Source organism: Oreochromis aureus, linkage group 11 (assembly GCF_013358895.1).
Source record: "Oreochromis aureus strain Israel breed Guangdong linkage group 11, ZZ_aureus, whole genome shotgun sequence".
Lineage (NCBI taxonomy): Eukaryota > Metazoa > Chordata > Actinopteri > Cichliformes > Cichlidae > Oreochromis > Oreochromis aureus.
Window position 1 is genome coordinate 22,275,707 of NC_052952.1, and position 18,036 is coordinate 22,293,742.

Consider the following 18,036-nt stretch of genomic DNA (forward strand, 5'->3'; position numbering starts at 1 on the left):
GACCCCTCAAGGGAGCAGCCGAAAGACGAAGAAGAAGGATTATTATCGTCATCCCTTAACTAACATACAGGCACAATTTTAATGCTGCAGTTTAATCTGCTAAAGCCAGATTTAACTGTTTGACGTATTGGAGCAATCATTGCATTATTTTCTATAAATATTTAGTAGAGTAGAATTTTAAAGTGAGTGGAGTACATTACAGCAACTGTGATATTTCACTACTTGTCAGTAACACACACAGTTTGTCACGAACACTGCTCTTAGTAGTTACTTTGGCTCAAGGACTCTTAGCTAATGTTTTGTTTGCTGTGATCCTAAAAAGATTTCAACCTTCCCTGTCAGTCTTGAAGCTCCTAATATTTGCAAATATATGGATAGTGCCAGATGGGTGGTACTTGCCAGAGAAGATAATGAGAAGAGCAACTGAAAGTTAATTCACTGAGCCCTACCTCCAAATAACTTTTTTCCCCTCATAGGCCCATCTGGTACCTCATGCATGTTTTTTGCACGAACGATTACAAAATACTGTAAAGGTGTGCTTCGCTCACTGCTCTCCTCAGAGGGATGCAGAGGAGTGGCAGCTCAAAGACTCCCATTACTGACAAGAGATGATACTCCAGATGCATTAGAGCAGGAGGAAGCAGTGACATCCTTGACAAGGGGCACGAGAATCCTAGAAGTGCTCCAGCACCCTGAGGATTAGTGAGTGTCTTTCCCTGCGTATTATCATACCTACTGCAATGTAGCTGCAGTCACAGTAAGGATGACTGTGATGAAACATTCAAGGAGAGGGGCTGCCAAAGCAAACAAATCTACTGCACAAGCACCATTAACAGTTTATCATATATATCATATATCCATCCATCCATCCATTCATTCATTCATTCGCTTCCGCTTATCCTTTCCAGGGTCGCGGGGGGGCGCTGGAGCCTATCCCAGCTGTCATAGAGCGAGAGGCGGGGTACACCCTGGACAGGTCGCCAGTCTGTCGCAGGGCCAACACACAGGGACAGACAACCATTCACGCTCACACCTAGTGACAATTTGGATTATCCAATTAACCTATCCCCTCAAACTGCATGTCTTTGGACGGTGGGAGGAAGCCGGAGTACCCGGAGGGAACCCACGCAAACACGGGGAGAACATGCAAACTCCACACAGAAAGACCCCGGCCTGATGGTGGAATTGAACTCAGGACCTTCTTGCTGTGCGGCAACAGTGCTAACCACCGTGCCACCGTGCTGCCTTATATATCATATATCTATATATATATTTATATATACAATCAATAATGACAGCCCTTCATCATTTCATGCTCTTTTACTTGTCACATTCAGTCTGCAGGTCCATCATAAAGAATTCCAGGAAGCATTTCTCCATTTACAAACACGCAACAAGTGCCTACGAACCACTTTTCATGCAGTCTCAGTAGAACTATTAAACAGCTATATATACAACCCGGATAGTGTGTCATGTGGATTCAGTTTCTGCCCACTGGGGAGGTAAAAACATGTGAGTCTGTCTGTACGTGTGTGCATGCATACATGCACACATGCATGCATGGGAATGTATGTGACTGCCAGGATGTCAAGTAGTCTCCAGAGAGATGAGTGTGAGGATTTGTTATTTCTGAGATAATCAGAAAAACTCCGGTGGCATGCTGGTGGTGACGCAGTGAGGTCGGGGTTGCAGAACGAGACGGGGAGGCCACATAGGTATGAGGATAGGGGTACATAGTTGAAATTCAAGTATTAAGTTTCCCAACCTCTGCAGTGAAATGCATTGCGATGAGCTCTGGCCTAATTATAGAGGAGTGGAGTCTGGGGGAGGGGGGTGTTTGGCAGAGGGGTTAAGAGTCACGCTGCAAAGGGGTGAAAATGGGTGAATGTCAAATTGGAGGGCAGACATGGTGTCGTGCCAGCAGAACAAAGGAAGGCAGCTATTTTATGTCAAATTGTTTTAATAGTAACCAATAGTGGTGCCATATACTGTACATATATGAGCAGAACAGAGCACAGTTTACATACTGTAAAACAACATTTCCTGTTGGAGACGTGAGCATCCTAGGACAAAATAAATTGTATTTACTGCATTGCACATAGAGTGATTAGAGACAACACCACAAGCATTGACCATTCATAAAACACAAAAAATCCTTTTATATACAGAGGACGCATGCCCACATACTTCTCTGATATACAGCATAGTGTTTCATCTATTTCATTCAACTTACATTCATCTGATACACTAAAGCAGCATTCACACAAGTGTAAAACACAGGTAACAAAATAAATAGTAACACATAAAGTATTAAGATTTAAAAAGTTTAATAGAATTTCCTGCTTGCTCTATTCATATAACATGTACATCATATGATTACTAGCGCTATCAAAACAAAGCATTTGCTTCTGTTTAATGTTGATATATGTCAACTTAAGCATGATATAAATAGAAATTAAAAAAATAACAATATTAAGCAGCCTGATTCCACTGATTCCAAGTTTTCACTTATTTATTTATAATTCGAACAGATTTTAAGTCCAAATTTGGATTTTCTATTGCATTATTTTGTATCACATTCTTCCAAGAACAGCAAGCGGAGATTAGAAAGTCAGCTGACATTAGTAGGCATGAGAACTGAGTGAGTGTGTGGGTCAACAAAACATTTTCCCCTTATCTTCAAACGCAAAGCTAAATATTGTAATTTTGCCAATAGTCACAATAGAAAACAGTATAGGAAGAGTTTCTCCAGGGCATGGACTACACTGTATATTCTAATTTAACTGTGTTTTTAGGGAGAGATGAGCTTTCATAAAAAGCAGACTATGAACATTTTCAAACCTCAAAAAAAAAAAAAGTCTTAGCAGTTAAAAAGAAAAGCATCTACACTACTTATCCCAGTATAAAGCTTGGGTTTATATGTTTGTACAGCTACAGGTGGACTAACAAACCTATTTGTGACGCAGGTTTGAGTAAACACTAAAAAAGTCAGCAGTAGCCCCGTCAGTCATTCGATTTTATGCTAAAATGAACAAAAGCACGTCGTTGCAAAATCTACCTCTGTAGGCCATGCTGTGTTGTGTATGTGTTGTTGACTCCCTTTCGTAAATTTAAGACCAAGTTAGTATGGCTTCTCTGGCAAATCCAATGCCAAGAGCAAGCTCGACATCACAGCTGTCAGAAATTTGTTTTTCCTTCTTCATAAACAAAGACATTGTGAATACTGTGGGCAGCATCAGAGGGCTAGGTGTCGCTGTTCTTGTGTGGAAAGCATTTCTGCCATGGGCTGAAAGGAAGAGCGAGAATGATGAAGAGGATGCCTCCGAAAATAAGAATGCCTCCCGCTGAGCCCACGCAGGCCACAGACCAGGACAGTTCATGGTGTAAAGGTATGGATTGGTCACTGGACAGTAAGGCCAGCACAGACTGGTGGAATATGAGGACAGAGAGTAGGACCAGTACACCTGCATGAGAAGATAAAAAATAAGACAGGGAGTGAGAGGGTCCAACATTTAAAAGTTCAATCAGCAGTTACAATCCTTAAAATACTCATGAAAAGGTTGTCCTATCATGACTAAAAAAAAGTCACATCCCACCTGATAAGATGAAGCAGAAGGAGGCTGGCTTAAGAAAGAATTGCACTCCTTTGCTGAGCGACATGGCAATGCATATGGAGCCCATCACCATCATGGTCAGGCTCAAAAGGGCCAAGACAGCTGCTGCTAGATTCAGACCTGTGAGGGAGAGCAGCGAGAAATAACAAAATATAAAGTGCAGGTGTTCAGAAGTGCATGCAGAAAGAAATCTGCAGCACAGAAGAGGGAAAAATTATTGTGAGGTGTGGAAACTAGTTATGTTACACCACCTCACACAAGTTTGATTCCTCTGGGATTCTGGTTAAATCTGAATTTTTGTTAAAGAACAAAAATGATGTCATCTGTGCTGCTTCCTGTACTGGCTCTGCTTAAAACAGATTTTCCTGGCATTCCAAACCTGAGCAGGTGCGACCCCAAAAAATAGCCAGTGCCAATTCTGCTGTTTTTGTTTTGTTTTTTGATTCTCCAGCACGTAGATATTATTTCATTAATAAAAGCATTGCAGATAACAGGAATGGTCGTAGTTATGGTAGGTGAAATAACCCCCAAAATAAGGTGAGATGAAAGAAATAGACAAACAGTAGTTTTGTTTTGTCCAACTTCACTATACATGGTTTTAGCTATTCTGGCAGGAAAGCTGCAGGCAAGGCTGTGAAGATGCTTTGAAGGAACCAATTCCTTAGGTCAGAGTAACGAGTAATATCACAGACTAGCCACCTCTTATTATAATTTTTTATTCTCTTTTTAAACAAATAAATACAGTCATATAAATATGTAACTCTACATACTTGTAATTTCAAACAGAATTTCTGTTATTACTGTGGCCCAGTTGCAGTACTTTCATAGCCCACCAGGGGGCCCCGGTCAACACTTTAGGAATCGTTGCTTTGAAAAATTGCCACAAAGTTAGTATAAACCATAAACACAGTACAAAGCGTTAAAATGTACTTTTCTGTAATAACCAGCAGGGGGCGACTCGACTCTTCTGGATGCAAGAAGATTTGTGGTTGTGCCTATGGGAAAATGACCATCAGCTTCCTTTCCTATTTGACCTCTGTAAAAAATTTACTGACACGTTTATGGGCTCACTCTCTAGTTTCGGGTTATATTGAGTAAAAAACTAAGTACATTTTGTAAATTATGGTCACTGTTAAAGTCAGAAAGGGTTAGCTGGGATATGCTCATTGGCTAATGACTATGATTGAGAAGTGGTATACCCTTACTTATTTTTCACGGGACCGTGAAAACTTTCTTTTTCACATGACTGTGCATGTGAATCGCTACCTTATCGTGGTGGAGGGGTTTGTGTGTCACAGGGATCCCAGGGGCTATGTTGTCTGGGGGCTTTTGCCCCCTGGTAGGGTCTCCCATGGCAAATTGGTCCTGGGTGAGGGACCAGACAAAGAGCGATTCAGAAGACCCGTATGAAAAGAACATCGAGGGAACAGTTTACCCTGCCGGGATAGGGTTACGGGGCCCGCCTGGAGCCAGGCCGGGGAGGGTGCCCGAGGGCGGCGTCTGGTGGCGGGCCTTAGTCCATGGGGCCCGGCCGGGCACAGCCCGAAGAGAGAGACATGGGCCCATCCTCCCGCAGGCCCACCACCCGCAGGAGGCGCCATAGGGGTCGGGTGCATTGTGTGTTGGGCGGCGGCCAGGAGCGGAGGCCCTGGCGGACCGATCCCGGCTGCCAAGACTGGCAATAGGGACATGGAATGTCACCTCTCTGGTGGGGAAGGAGCCTGAGTTAGTGCGTGAGGTTGAGAAGTACCGGCTAGATATAGTCGGGCTCGCCTCTCGCATGGCTTGGGCTCTGGAACTAGTCTCCTGGAGAGGGCTGGACTCTGTCTCAGTCTGGAGTTGCCCCTGGTGAGGCGGCGGGCTGGGGTGGGTATTCTAATATCCCCCGGCTTGCTGCCGGTATGTTGGGGTTTTTCCCGGTGGATGAGAGGGTTTGTTCCCTGCGCCTCAGGGTCGGGAACGGGTCCTGACTGTCATCTGCGCTTATGCACCGAGTGGCAGTTCAGAGTACCCAGCCTTCTTAGAGTCCCTGGGGGTGCTGGAAGGTGCCCCACCTGGAGACTCTGTTGTCCTGCTGGGAGACTTCAATGCTCACGTGGGTAACGACAGCGAGACCTGGAGGGGCGTGATTGGGAGGAACGGCCTCCTGATCTGAACCCGAGTGGTGTTTTGTTATTGGACTTCTGTGCAAATCACAGTTTGGCCATAACGAACACCTTGTTCGAACATAAGAGTGTCCATAAGTGCACGTGGCACCAGGATGCTCTAGGCCGCAGGTCGATGATCGATTTTGTAATCGTATCACCAGACCTGCGACCATATGTTCTGGACACTCGGGTAAAGAGAGGGGCTGAGCTGTCAACTGATCACCACCTGGTGGTGAGTTGGATCAGGTGGCGGGGAGGACGCTGGACAGACCCGGTGCACCTAAACGCCGTGAGGGTGTGCTGGGAACGTCTAGCAGAGGCCCCAGTCCGCGAGATCTTCAACGCACACCTCCGGCAGAGCTTCAACAACATTCCGAGGGAGACTGGGGACATTGAGTCCGAATGGACCATGTTCAGCATCTCCATTGCCGAAGCTGCTGCATTGAGCTGCGGCCGCAAGGTGGTTGGTGCCTGCCGTGGTGGTAATCCCCGAACCAAATGGTGGACACCAGAGGTGAAGGGAGCCACCAGGCTGAAGAAGGAGTCCTATCGGGCTTGGTTAGCCTGTGGGACTCCAGAGGCAGCTGACAGGTATCGACAGGCCAAGCGGAATGCGGCTCGGGCAGTGGCTGAAGCAAAACTTCGGGTGTGGGAGGAGTTCGGAGAGGCCATGGAAAAAGACTTTCGGACTGCCTCGAAGAGATTCTGGCAAACCGTCAGGCGTCTCAGGAGGGGAAAGCGGTGCTCTACCTGCACTGTGTATAGTGCTGGTGGTGCGCTGCTGACGTCGACTGAGAAAATTGTCAGACGGTGGAAGGAATACTGAGGACCTCCTTAATCCCACTGACACGTCTTCCGAGGAGGAAGCAGAGTCTGGGGATGAGGGAATGACCCGCCAATTTCTGGGGTCGAGGTCACTGAGGCAGTTAAACAACTCCTCGGTGGCAGAGCCCCTGGTGTTGATGAGGTCCGCCCGAGTTCCTGAAGGCTCTGGACGTTGTAGGGCTGTCCTGGTTGACACGCCCTCTACAATGTTGCGTGGAGATCAGGGGCAGTACCCTGGACTGGCAGACCGGGGTGGTGGTCCCCAACTTTAAGAAGGGAGACCGGAGGGTGTGTTCCAACTACAGGGGGATCACACTCCTCAGCCTCCCTGGGAAAGTCTATGCCAGGGTGCTGGAAAGGAGAGTTCGTCCGTTAGTCGAACCTCGGATACAGGAGGAACAATGCGGTTTTCGTCCTGGTCGCGGAACACTGGACCAGCTCTTTATCCTCTCGAGGATACTTGAGGGTGCATGGGAGTTTGCCCAACCAGTCTACATGTGTTTTGTGGACTTGGAGAAGGCATTCGACCGTGTCCCTCGGGTGTCCTGTGGGAGGTGTTGCGGGAGTATGGGGTGTCTGGCCCATTGCTACGGGCCATTCGATCCCTATACAACCGTTGTAAGAGTTTGGTTCGCATTGCCGGCAATAAGTCGGACTCGTTTCCGGTGGGTGATGGGCTCCGCCAGGGCTGCCTTATCACCGATTCTGTTCATAATTTTATGGACAGGATTTCTAGGTGCAGCCAAGTGGCGGAGGGCTTTCACTTGGTGGCCTCAGAATCTCATCTCTGCTTTTTATGGATGATGTGGTTCTGTTGGCTTCATCGGTGAGGGCCTCCAGCTCGCACTGGAACGGTTCGCAGCCGAGCGTGAAGCAGCGGGAATGAGGATCAGCACCTCCAAATCTGAGGCCATGGTTCTCAGCCGGAAAAGGGTGGCGTGCCCACTCCGGGTCGGGGATGAGTTCGTGCCCCAAGTGGAGGAGTTTAAGTATCTCGGGGTCTTGTTCGCGAGTGATGGGAGAAGGGAGCCGGAGATCGACAGACGGATTGGTGCTGCGGCTGCAGTGATGCGGACGCTGCACCGGTCCGTCGTGGTGAAGAGGGAGCTGAGTGTAAAAGCGAAGCTCTCAGTTTACCGGTCGATCTACGTCCCGACCCTCACCTATGGCCACGAGCTGTGGGTAGTGACCGAAAGAACGAGATCGCGGATACAAGCGGCAGAAATGAGCTTCCTCCGAAGGGTGGCTGGCCTCTCCCTTAGAGATAGGGTGAGAAGTTCGGCCATCCGGGAGGGGCTCAGAGTAGAGCTGCTGCTCCTCCACATTGAAAGGAGCCAGTTGAGGTGGTTCGGGCATCTGACAAGGATGCCCCCTGGGCGCCTCCTGGGTGAGGTGTTCCGGGCATGTCCCACCGGGAGGAGGCCCCGGGGCAGACCCAGGACGCGCTGGAGAGATTATATTTCTCGGCTGGCCTGGGAACGCCTTGGTGTTCCCCCGGATGAGCTGGAGGAGGTGGCTGGGGAGAGGGAGGTCTGGGCTTCTCTGCTTAGGCTGCTGCCCCCGCGACCCGATCTCGGATAAAGCGGATGAGGATGGATGGATGGATGGATGACTGTGCATATCTGTTGGTGTGATTATGTCCAAGTCTACTGTGCAGCCACTGACAGCAAATCTTTCCCACAGCTCATATGTCAAATGCCACCTTCTCTTTAACCATATCAGCAAGCAAGTTTTCAAAACAGCCCCTGCTCACAACTTATGACCAAAAGATAAAAATGACTGATGTTTGCTGTGATGTAAGTAGCCTATTAATTCTCATCCAGCTTATCTCCAAACTACACTGAAACCAGTGGCTCCCTGGGCAGCACAGCAAACACATTAATCAGTCTGATAGCTTATGGCTTGCTTTGGAAAAGGGGTGGCAGAGGAAGTTAATGGTCTAAAACATGCAAAAACCACCAGTACGGTCCTGTGAGCACCGCAGTGAGCATCTTTATTGAAAGAAGAAGCTGTTGGTGTAACTGCTAATGTGCATGTCCAGGGGAAGGTGTAACATCTCACTCTTCTTAGTTGTCTTCTTGAATATGACTGCATTCTCCCCAGAGGTGAAGAATTTGAAGTAAGTACAGTTGGATTCTGTGGGCATAAAGAAGAGATCAGACAAAGAAACACACATGCACCCACGCGCTCGCACACACACTTACACACTCACTCTCCTATGGACGACTTCTTGTCTTCTCTGATGTGCCTACTATGCATCCATGCACTCTGTCCTTCCAGGCATCATTCCTATTTATATCGAGCATTAGCTGGAATACCCAGAGACACACACCTCTTTGCACACAAACACACACACACTCCAGCACTGCACATATGGTGCCGCCAAAGAGGGTGAGAGACAGCAAAACACTAAGGGTGGATGGCAGAGGGGAGAAATAGTGGTAGACAGAGAGAAGGGGCAGATGGAGGCTAATGAAGGGACATGGCTACAGAAGACGGGAAGAGGATGTGCCGGGTGAAAAAGAAGGAGGAAGATGCGAGAAGTATGGATACAGGCTCAGAGGATGAGAGCGGTGAAAAGGAGGAGTGAGTTGCTGGCAGATGGAAGGGTGGTGAGTGAAGGGAAAGAGAGAGGGTAGCCGCAGATGGAGAAGGAGGTGAGACGAGCGAGCAGGAGATGTCAAGAGGGGGAGGAAACACAGGGGGGTTAGTTAATACTGCATTAGTTATACACTCTCACTCGGTCCCTGTCTGTCCCCCCTCGTTTCCCCTTCTCTATATTTAGACAAAAACTGTGAAGTAGTCAGATTCCGTTTGGCTTCACAAGTGCATAGTGATGACTTTCACCCACTGAAAATTATGTGCTCCAAGATGACCACATGCATGTGCACACACACACACACACACACACACACACACACACACACACACACACACACACACACACACACACACACACACACACACACACACACACACACACACACACACACACACACACACATTCTGACATCCTTCCTCACCACACAAATATAGCTGTGGCTGAGGGCATTTGCAAACATTTTTTAATGAAGCAGACCGTCCATTTGTCAACCATACTGATTTTGTAACACATTATGCTATCACAGTCAACTGGTTTTGCTCCCACTACCCCTGCTGAGACTGTAATTATTGAGCCGTCATGTTTCTCTCCAGCAGGCAGCGAAGATGGATAGCTGGTCTCTGGATGACAGACACGGCATCGTCAGGCCGCACTTTGAGCGGGACGGGAGCCAGAGGCATGTAAACAGGGATGTGAAATGGGGAACCATAGATGGCAAAAACATTTGTTTTCCTGCAAACATGATGAGCTCACGGCCATCTGTGACAGGCGGCGTGGGCCAACAGTGTTGGGACGTGTGATGAAGATTGTCAGAAGCATACTGGCTTCTCTCAAACACCAACAGAGCATCTTGGAATCATATCTGCCAGCTCGAAGCAGTCAAAGAGGCAAGAAAGATAAATTAGCAAAGGATAGATAAAATTTCCTTGAAAACTGGATCATTCAAAGTGATGACAACATGTTAAGTTGTATATGTGAACCACTTGTGTCTCTGAAATTTAAAGAGACTTTATGGTTTCTTCAGACCGCTGCTGGGTCCTGGCAAAATCCATGATACATGGAGTGATTCCAGGAGCAAGTCTTTCTCCTCCAGTACCTGCCTCTTTCCAGCGTCTCCAGACTCGCTTTTCAGACAGAAATAGGTCATTGTGCAGATAATCGGCGCACTCCGGAGAACATAACCATGGTCAAGTTGAATAAAGTGCTTTTAGAAAGAACCTGTCACTACTCTAAACATGGATGTCCATCAGCACAATAAACCTCTGGTTTGCCCCTTTATCACCTGTCTGCACTCTTGGTAAAACAGGAGATGATTCGATGCTTAGTCAGGAGAAAATCTTAATATTAATAATGCCCTGTTACACAGATCATGTTATGACTGCCAACAAATATGCTGTATATTGTACCTGCATGCTGCTGTGTGCTGGTACAACAGGATCTGAACTGATAAAGCACCACTGTATTTATGCACTTGAATGCATTTTCACGCTTTATACTTTTTAATGATTCAATTTGCACATTATCTGTAGGATGACCTACATACATACTGTATCTACGCAAGCGGCTTCTCATTATTCCTTTGGAAATCCACACAAGCGTACATACACACAAGGAATACATTTATTTTTAAATCTATATCAAAACTCATAAAAATGTTGCTCAGAAATATAAAGACTGTTCGGGTTGGATGCAAATGACTTTTTTAAACAAAGTGGCAACAGAGATTTTTTCAGCCTCTTATGAGTTCAGATACAAAGACCTACAAACGTATTCCCAGGGGGCATACATTATATCGGCTATGACAGCTCGCTCTTATTTTACAGCATTTGTCATGGCACAGAAAACCTGCAGTGATTAAGGGTGATGTCAGCAACTTATTTCCACAAACAGTCTCTGACCCCTTGCTGTTAATCCACTTTGATACCGATACACATACTGTAACATGATGGCAGGTTCAATTCAGACTTGCAAGGAAAGCAGACAGGGAGTTAAACACAAAATAGTCCCTCCAGAAACCTCGCCAGCTCATCTTGTGCAGATCACAGGACAAACAGATTTACACAAATTCACGCAGACACACACACACACACACACACACCACTCTGAGGTCTCACCTCCACGTAGATCAGCAGGACCACAGCTTGTCCTCTCTGGGTCTATTTCATCCACCGATAGGGTGCGGATGCAGCCCTTCCAAAGGCCGTAATGGGCCATCTGGCAGGTTTGGTTGCCGCTGAAATTCTTTGGTTGGGCCAGCTCCACCCAAAACTCTGTCCCCATGCCCAGCACCGTGAGGGTCACACCAACGATAGAGACAAAGAAAGCCAGCTTGATCTTTCCCTCCTGGCTGTCACTCATCTTGTGGATCCGCCTCTGTCCTCTACCACCTTTCATTCCAGCCAAACCTCCACTCTGTCCTGCCACCCCTGTGCGACCCTCCTCATCCTGTTGTACAAAGAAGTTGGACCACATACTGATCTAAAGTGGCCAGAACCGAGGAAGTACAAGGGATGGGACAAGACACCTCAAATGAAGATTAGAGACGCAGATAATAGATGAAAAGTTTTTTAATTAGAATCAAATAATGAGAAGTTTTAGGTTCAGAAGGCGGAAGTTTGTAAGAGAGCTCTCAGCTGTCCTGTGATGGACGGATAATTTGAGCAAAAGCAGTGAGAAGATCAAGTAAAAATAAATGGGCTGGACATAAGAGATATGAATAGAACTACTGTGAAGTGGAGAGGGGGTCAGATGAAGTGAGGTAATGACAAAATGGGATAGATGGAGGCAAGGACCACGAGAGCCTGTCTGTCTGTTTTCCGTCCAGTCCTCTGAAAAAGAGAGATGAAACAGAAAGATGAAAGAGCAGCCAGCATATGCTTCACCAGAGCAAAATCCTTTCATCACCAGCGTAATATTTAATTTCCAACAGCTTTATCAGCATCTACAGTATTCCCTCCCTAAAAGCCATATGACATGCTCTCAGCCAACAATAGATAAGCCATATGGCATTCCCATAAAGGCAGATTTTGCTGGAGATGTAGAAACAATTGGACTGGAAGAGCTACTGGAGTGGGTTTGTGCAAGGTCAAGGTGAGAGATAACGCCACAGTGTCACACCGGACCACCCAGCTTCCAGTTTCCCAGATGAGTTGACAACCCATCGTCTGTCTGAGCAGGTACACTATCTCTGGCTTAGACACAGATCCCCTTTGATCTGAGGGGATAATGGGTTGCCACAAATACCTCTCAGGCTGCATTACTTATACCGGGAACACTGGGAATATGTAGCAGCGGCTGTGCACTTGCACATGTGTGCTTCAGCACGAGTTCGGTCCCAGCTTACAAAGACTTTCAACTGTGAGCGAAGGACCTTTGGAGCGATTTAAGCAAAGTGAGTGACGGGGCACAACGGTGTCGATGGTCTGCACGAGAGGTGATAATTCAATCCTGAACCCTCTGACAGAGAGACGGGGCTATAGTAATTAACTCTGCTGTGAGGTCCAACAGGTCACAGAGTGGAGGCGAGAGGCCTGGCCAGTTAGGAAAGCAGCACCAGCAGGCCACACACAGTTGGCGGATCACCTAATTCAGAGCTTTGGGCTGACAGCATCAGAGGTTTAATATAGGCAACATGTGCAAAGTCTCACCACAAAGCCTTTGTCTTTGATACTTTGTAGTATATGAGGAGACATAATAATAAACATAATAAAAATGTAACGAAAAAAATAAAATTCTCATTTAGTCGTGCTGCATGTCGTCTTCCCCGCAATAATCACAATAATAACAATTCCGTAAGAGCACACAGCGTTTACACAGAGCATGAGAAGATGGTTCTGCAATGTCAATAAACAATAATATCAGCTTATCAACAAGCACTAAGTGACAGCTGGGGTAAAAATCATTTTATAGCTAACAAAAGGCAGATACATACGTGTCACTAATGAACCAAAGGTATGGAATAGCAACCGTGCATTAAAATAACCCTCCAACATTAACTGTAATAAAGAACATCAATACTGCAGCTGCTGACAGCCAAATTAGTGGTCATAGAATTACAAACCTTGATCACATTACATTCATATTAACCACAGTGTGATCAGGCGGCTCAGAGGAGCCAAGCTGCTCTCGGGGTGGGTGACACAAACAAGTGCTTACTTTGCAGTGAAGGATTATCCTTAGCAGGGTATATAGAGCATGTATATAAAGATATATACTATAATGCAATGAAAACTTTGGTGCAGTAGCCTAAATTCTAAAACGGCTGAACACAGAACTTCATGCTGCATTTTCTGCTGTCGTGAAAATTAGAAATTCTCTCTACCGCTTGACCGGTGACAGCCACCGCCACCTGTGTGACACGTGGGCGTAAGAAAGCAACAGCTGGCTAATGCACTTGATTGAAAAGAAGAATAAATCTGACCTGTGTCGTGTGTGTTGTTCAGTTCGAGAGGAAGAGAAGCATGAAACTTAATAGAGGGGGGAGAGCAGTGATGTGAGAGTGAGTGTGAGAGAGAGAGAGTGAGAGAGAGAGAGAGGAAAGGGGTGGGAGAGAGGAACGTAAGAGTTATGGAAAGTGAGTGTAAAGGAGTGGAGGTGGGGGATGTGAAGGGGGTTGGAGTCTGGTTGGTTAACACTGTCACCGATGTGTGTGCGTCCGTCTGTGTGTGTGGGTGGGTGAGTGTGTGTGTCTGGTGTTTGGCCCCCAGACTGTCCTTACACCTCACGTTTAATCTCAACAGCATCCAGCTCATGCTCCATACATGTTTCAAATTTTAAATCAGCGAGGAAAGGTGCTGCAGGGTGGTCCGCTCACATGACCACAAGCCTGCCAGCATGATAAAAAACATGTCTGTATCTGCGACAGCCTTGCTGTTTGTGTGTGTGTGTGTGTGTGTCTATTTCGGACAGCCACCTGTTAATGACATTAAGTAAGGGTGAAGGAGGAGTCTGTGTTTATATGAGAGGGGCCAGAACAGCATTTTACAGCAACACAATACACTGTGAAGAGGTGAAAATCTAACAGAGAGACAGATTGAAAGTGTACTTGGGGTTTAAAAAGAGCCACAGCATGCAGGGACGCATATAGAAGGGGGAAAAAAGACAGTGAGGGAATGCTGAAGTCTGAGGTAGCTGCAGAAATGGACAACACTGGCTGAAATGAAGCGGTACAGAGAGGAAAATGAGAATGTGCAGCCCCCATTTCATTCCTCACTGAACAAGGTCCAGGGAGACTTCAGAGGCTCAGGCTGATCTTGTGGAAAGCTTTTCTCGCGGCCCATCCCTGCTTGGCCGTTCCACAGTTTAGGTTACATACGTGGCACAGCGAGAGAGGGAGAGAGAGAGGGAGGCCAAACCCTGCAGCCAGCAACACTAAGGGAGGGCGGGGGTGGAGTAGGTGGGGGCAGTGCGGGGATGCAAACCGAGAGTGAGTCGGGGACAGAAACACAGAACAGGAGACAATCGCAGAAAAGGGACAAAGTAGGCCGCAGGCTGTGACAGGGAAATAAACACCTGGAATGTCCAAAACAGTCAAACTCTGCTTCTCTTTTCCTTTTTTCAGTCTGCAGATGGCCTCTTCAGACAGAGGGCACATGCTAAATGCGTGACATCCATGATAGATTAATTAATGTGGAGGACAACTATCTGTTTTAAGGCACACATGTGCGCCAATTCTTTAAAACCGCTTCCTCTAATTACACACACCATCACTGCTCGTCCATCATATAAGATAGATACAAAGTGTCCACAGACAGTCGGAAGCCATCAATATTCTACATTATGCTGACATGAACAGTCTTGTGTTAACGTCACTGTAGTGCCCCTGTCAGTAGTGCTGATTTATGCTTGAACTGCACGCTCATGTATGCACCCATGCGCATGCCGTTCACACTTATGCATATTACAGCTACAGCAAATTCTAGTTTCATGCTGCTAAGTAGTATTTGCCCACTTGAAGCATCTGATGATTTTCCTACTACTAACAATCCTGCAAAAATCTTTAAAACTCAGTAATGAACTTGATAAAACAAAAAAAGGGACTGCAGAAGTATCCTGAGTATCCGGGAAGGGAAAAGGGGGACTTTTATATCTGTTCACCTGCTGGTTAACGCAAATATATAATTAGCCAATCACATGGCCAGTGAGCGGTAGTTCTCTGGGCATCTCTGCCTTGTTGATGCCAGAGGTCAGAGGAGAACTGCCTGACTGTTTCGACCTGACAGGAAGGCAACAGTAACTCAGATAACTACCCGTTACAATCAACGTATGCAGAAGAGCATTTCTGAAGGAACAACACATCACACCTTGAAACAAATTCCCATATATCCACAGATGTACCACTGTGTCACATAAAGAGATACAGGTTCCTTCTATTAGGTAGTAAATCGTTGTTAATCAATGTCATTTTTGAACAGATCAATGAGTAACAGATCTGATATGATGCTCTATGGTCATTTGGTAAATATCTTCCTGGAGAAAAGGACACATTTTTATTAACAGCAGCTGTTAAGGCAGATGCCACTGAGACAGCAAAAGATAAACTGACCTTTTGGTATACGCCTGGAGATCACTGAGAGCGATGTGGGCAGTTAGGAGAAAACCCTCAATCTTTTCAGGGGTAAGACTTAATAACTGGATTAAAGTGAAAATTTAATGTTCAGTCATACTGCTGGATGTATATATTAATGTATGTGTCTTGGTACACATTAACAGCTATACACCAAATCTATACGTGCACTTAAACTTTTAATAAGTGGTGCTGAAAGGTCTCGAGTGTCTTTTAACACCACAAGGGCAGGGTAGTTTCTCTTTTCCAACATGCAAAGGATTTGTTTGGCATCACTCATTAGAATGACCAGTGCTCAGAACAATGGGAAAGTGCAAGGAACTCAATGAAGTTATAAGAAGGAGAACTGCAGATTTAGAGAAGTTGTGAAGGTCTCTTGAAGCTATTTCCAAAAAAACATTCCAAGATCATCCATTATTTTAAACAATTTTATGTAAGTACAAGTAATTCAGGTATATCAGCACATTTCCATGGTCCAAATTCTTCAACTTCACCTCGAATCAACAGCTAGATAGTTGAAACGTGGACACTGTTGGGTCAATAATCGCAAGGATGTTCAGGAACAATCGGAACAAAAGCAAAACAAAACTGGTTTTGAAAAGCAGGCTAACATTAGCTTAACATTAACTGTGCCAGGAAACCAATCAATTTTAATGAATTCTACCAATTCTGACAAGTAAAATATCCAACCAGAATGATGTGAGAAGCTTGTTGATGGATGTTGATTGAATTTACTAACAGACCAAATATTAATATTATGGACTTATATATTTGATGGCGTAGATTCCTACCCTGGAAAAAGAACAGTTCAAAGTGTTCATTAAAAGCCCATATTTACCATAAAATGTATGCTCATGTTCAATGTATGTAAACTACAACTGTAAATTCCCAAATTTCATCACCACCATTACCCTATACATTAATTCATGCATTCTGAGAAAAACTGCCTACAGTCTTTGTGCAGTTTACGTGTTCTGTTTAAAGCTGTTGCTCTGTAGATTAATATTTTAAAGTTCCAGTTTCCTGCCCATTGACCCTTTTCTAAATGATAAACACTACAAATATGTGCCATTTTGGCTTGTCTGCATTTCATTAATGATTGATCTCTTCTATTGCAAATGAGCTCTGACAGTGTGACAGGGAGATGTCATTGACATTTTTTTTTTTTTTTACACATGAAATCTCATTTTTACACAGGTGGAAGAACATCAACAGGACACATTTCTACTAATGTTTTTGACATGTATGTATTATTAAGTTCTTTCCTGTGAGGTGTTTACATCGCTTAACCTCCTGTGGATTAAATACAAATTGGATCATGTACTCAATGTGTCCATTCTATTCCACTGTTGCACTCTCCCACTGCTGCAGTGTTCTATCTTTCTGAATGAAGATCAATGGGGATGCACTGCCTAGAATGACAATGACCATCACCGGAGTCTTGCATCCACCACTAGAGGGAGATAATGTATTTACAAGCCTTTACTGCAGCATTAGGCCTGGGGAGGGTATACAATGTACATGAGGGAGGGCTGCCAATAACATTCAGCAGCTCTCATGACAGACAGCCATCTCTAAAAGACTCAGGGTCAGCTCTCCATTTTTGCTCCAGTGGACATGGTTTCAACTGCATGAGAGAGCTGCTGATTTACCTTTGTCCGGAGGGAACAACTGGGTAGTGAGTGTTGCATCAGAGGCCCTGCTGCTGCTGGGTTTTGTGCAGTGAGGTGCAGCGATGCAGATAGAGATGGGTAGTATAGAGCTGACACAGGACATTATTGCATGACAGAGTGTAGTTGCTTTCCTGTAACCATTTTACATGAAATCCTGGCTGAATAAGGCGATCCAGCTTTTGCTCTGCCTAAGTCTTTGTACCTTGTGAGATGTAGAAAGAAATAAGAAAAGAAAAAAGAAAAAAAAGAAATAAATAGGTTCATTGGAAGAAAATAAATGATATATATATATATACATATATATTAAAAAGTACACACCTGTATATGGAATAAAGTTGAATTCAGTTTGTCTAGTTCAGGTAGTTGAACTTTTAAAAACAAATTTGTCAAAAATATAATATGTAAAACTATATATATGAAAACTACATGCTCACGGTCACTTTATTAAGTACACCTGTTCTAATCACTCATTGCAGCAACCCAATGCATTTAAAGCTCGAGAACGTGGTCAGGATGACCTGCTGAAGTTGAAACTGAGGAATGGGAAGAAAGGCAATCACTCACTCACTTGTTACAAGCAAGAAGAGCGTTTCTCAATGCACAACACATG

The 18,036-nt window shown here is 45.4% G+C and overlaps 1 protein-coding gene across 1 annotated transcript; it reads right to left on the minus strand.

The window, feature by feature from the left end:
• Positions 1 to 1,962: 1,962 nt before the first annotated feature.
• Positions 1,963 to 13,681, minus strand: cacng6b (calcium channel, voltage-dependent, gamma subunit 6b). The gene is made up of 5 exons (XM_031744334.2): positions 13,609 to 13,681; positions 11,303 to 12,016; positions 8,648 to 8,722; positions 3,597 to 3,734; positions 1,963 to 3,464 (listed from the first exon to the last, which is right to left on the minus strand). The coding sequence occupies exons 2-5, from the start codon at positions 11,658 to 11,660 to the stop codon at positions 3,244 to 3,246; spliced, it is 792 nt and encodes a 263-aa protein (XP_031600194.1). The 5' UTR covers positions 11,661 to 12,016; positions 13,609 to 13,681; the 3' UTR covers positions 1,963 to 3,243.
• Between the last annotated feature and the right edge of the window lie 4,355 nt (positions 13,682 to 18,036).

What these genes read in the sequence shown, in the direction of transcription:
- cacng6b (XM_031744334.2), bottom strand. Translation starts at nt 11,660, where the DNA reads ATGTGGTCCAACTTCTTTGTACAACAGGATGAGGAGGGTCGCACAGGG. An exon ending in TCCTGCTGATCTACGTGGAG is followed by an intron (nt 8,723 to 11,302) that starts GTGAGACCTCAG and finishes TTATGCCCACAG; the next exon opens with AATCCAACTGTACTTACTTC. An exon ending in CAAGAAGACAACTAAGAAGA is followed by an intron (nt 3,735 to 8,647) that starts GTGAGATGTTAC and finishes TCTCCCTCACAG; the next exon opens with GTCTGAATCTAGCAGCAGCT.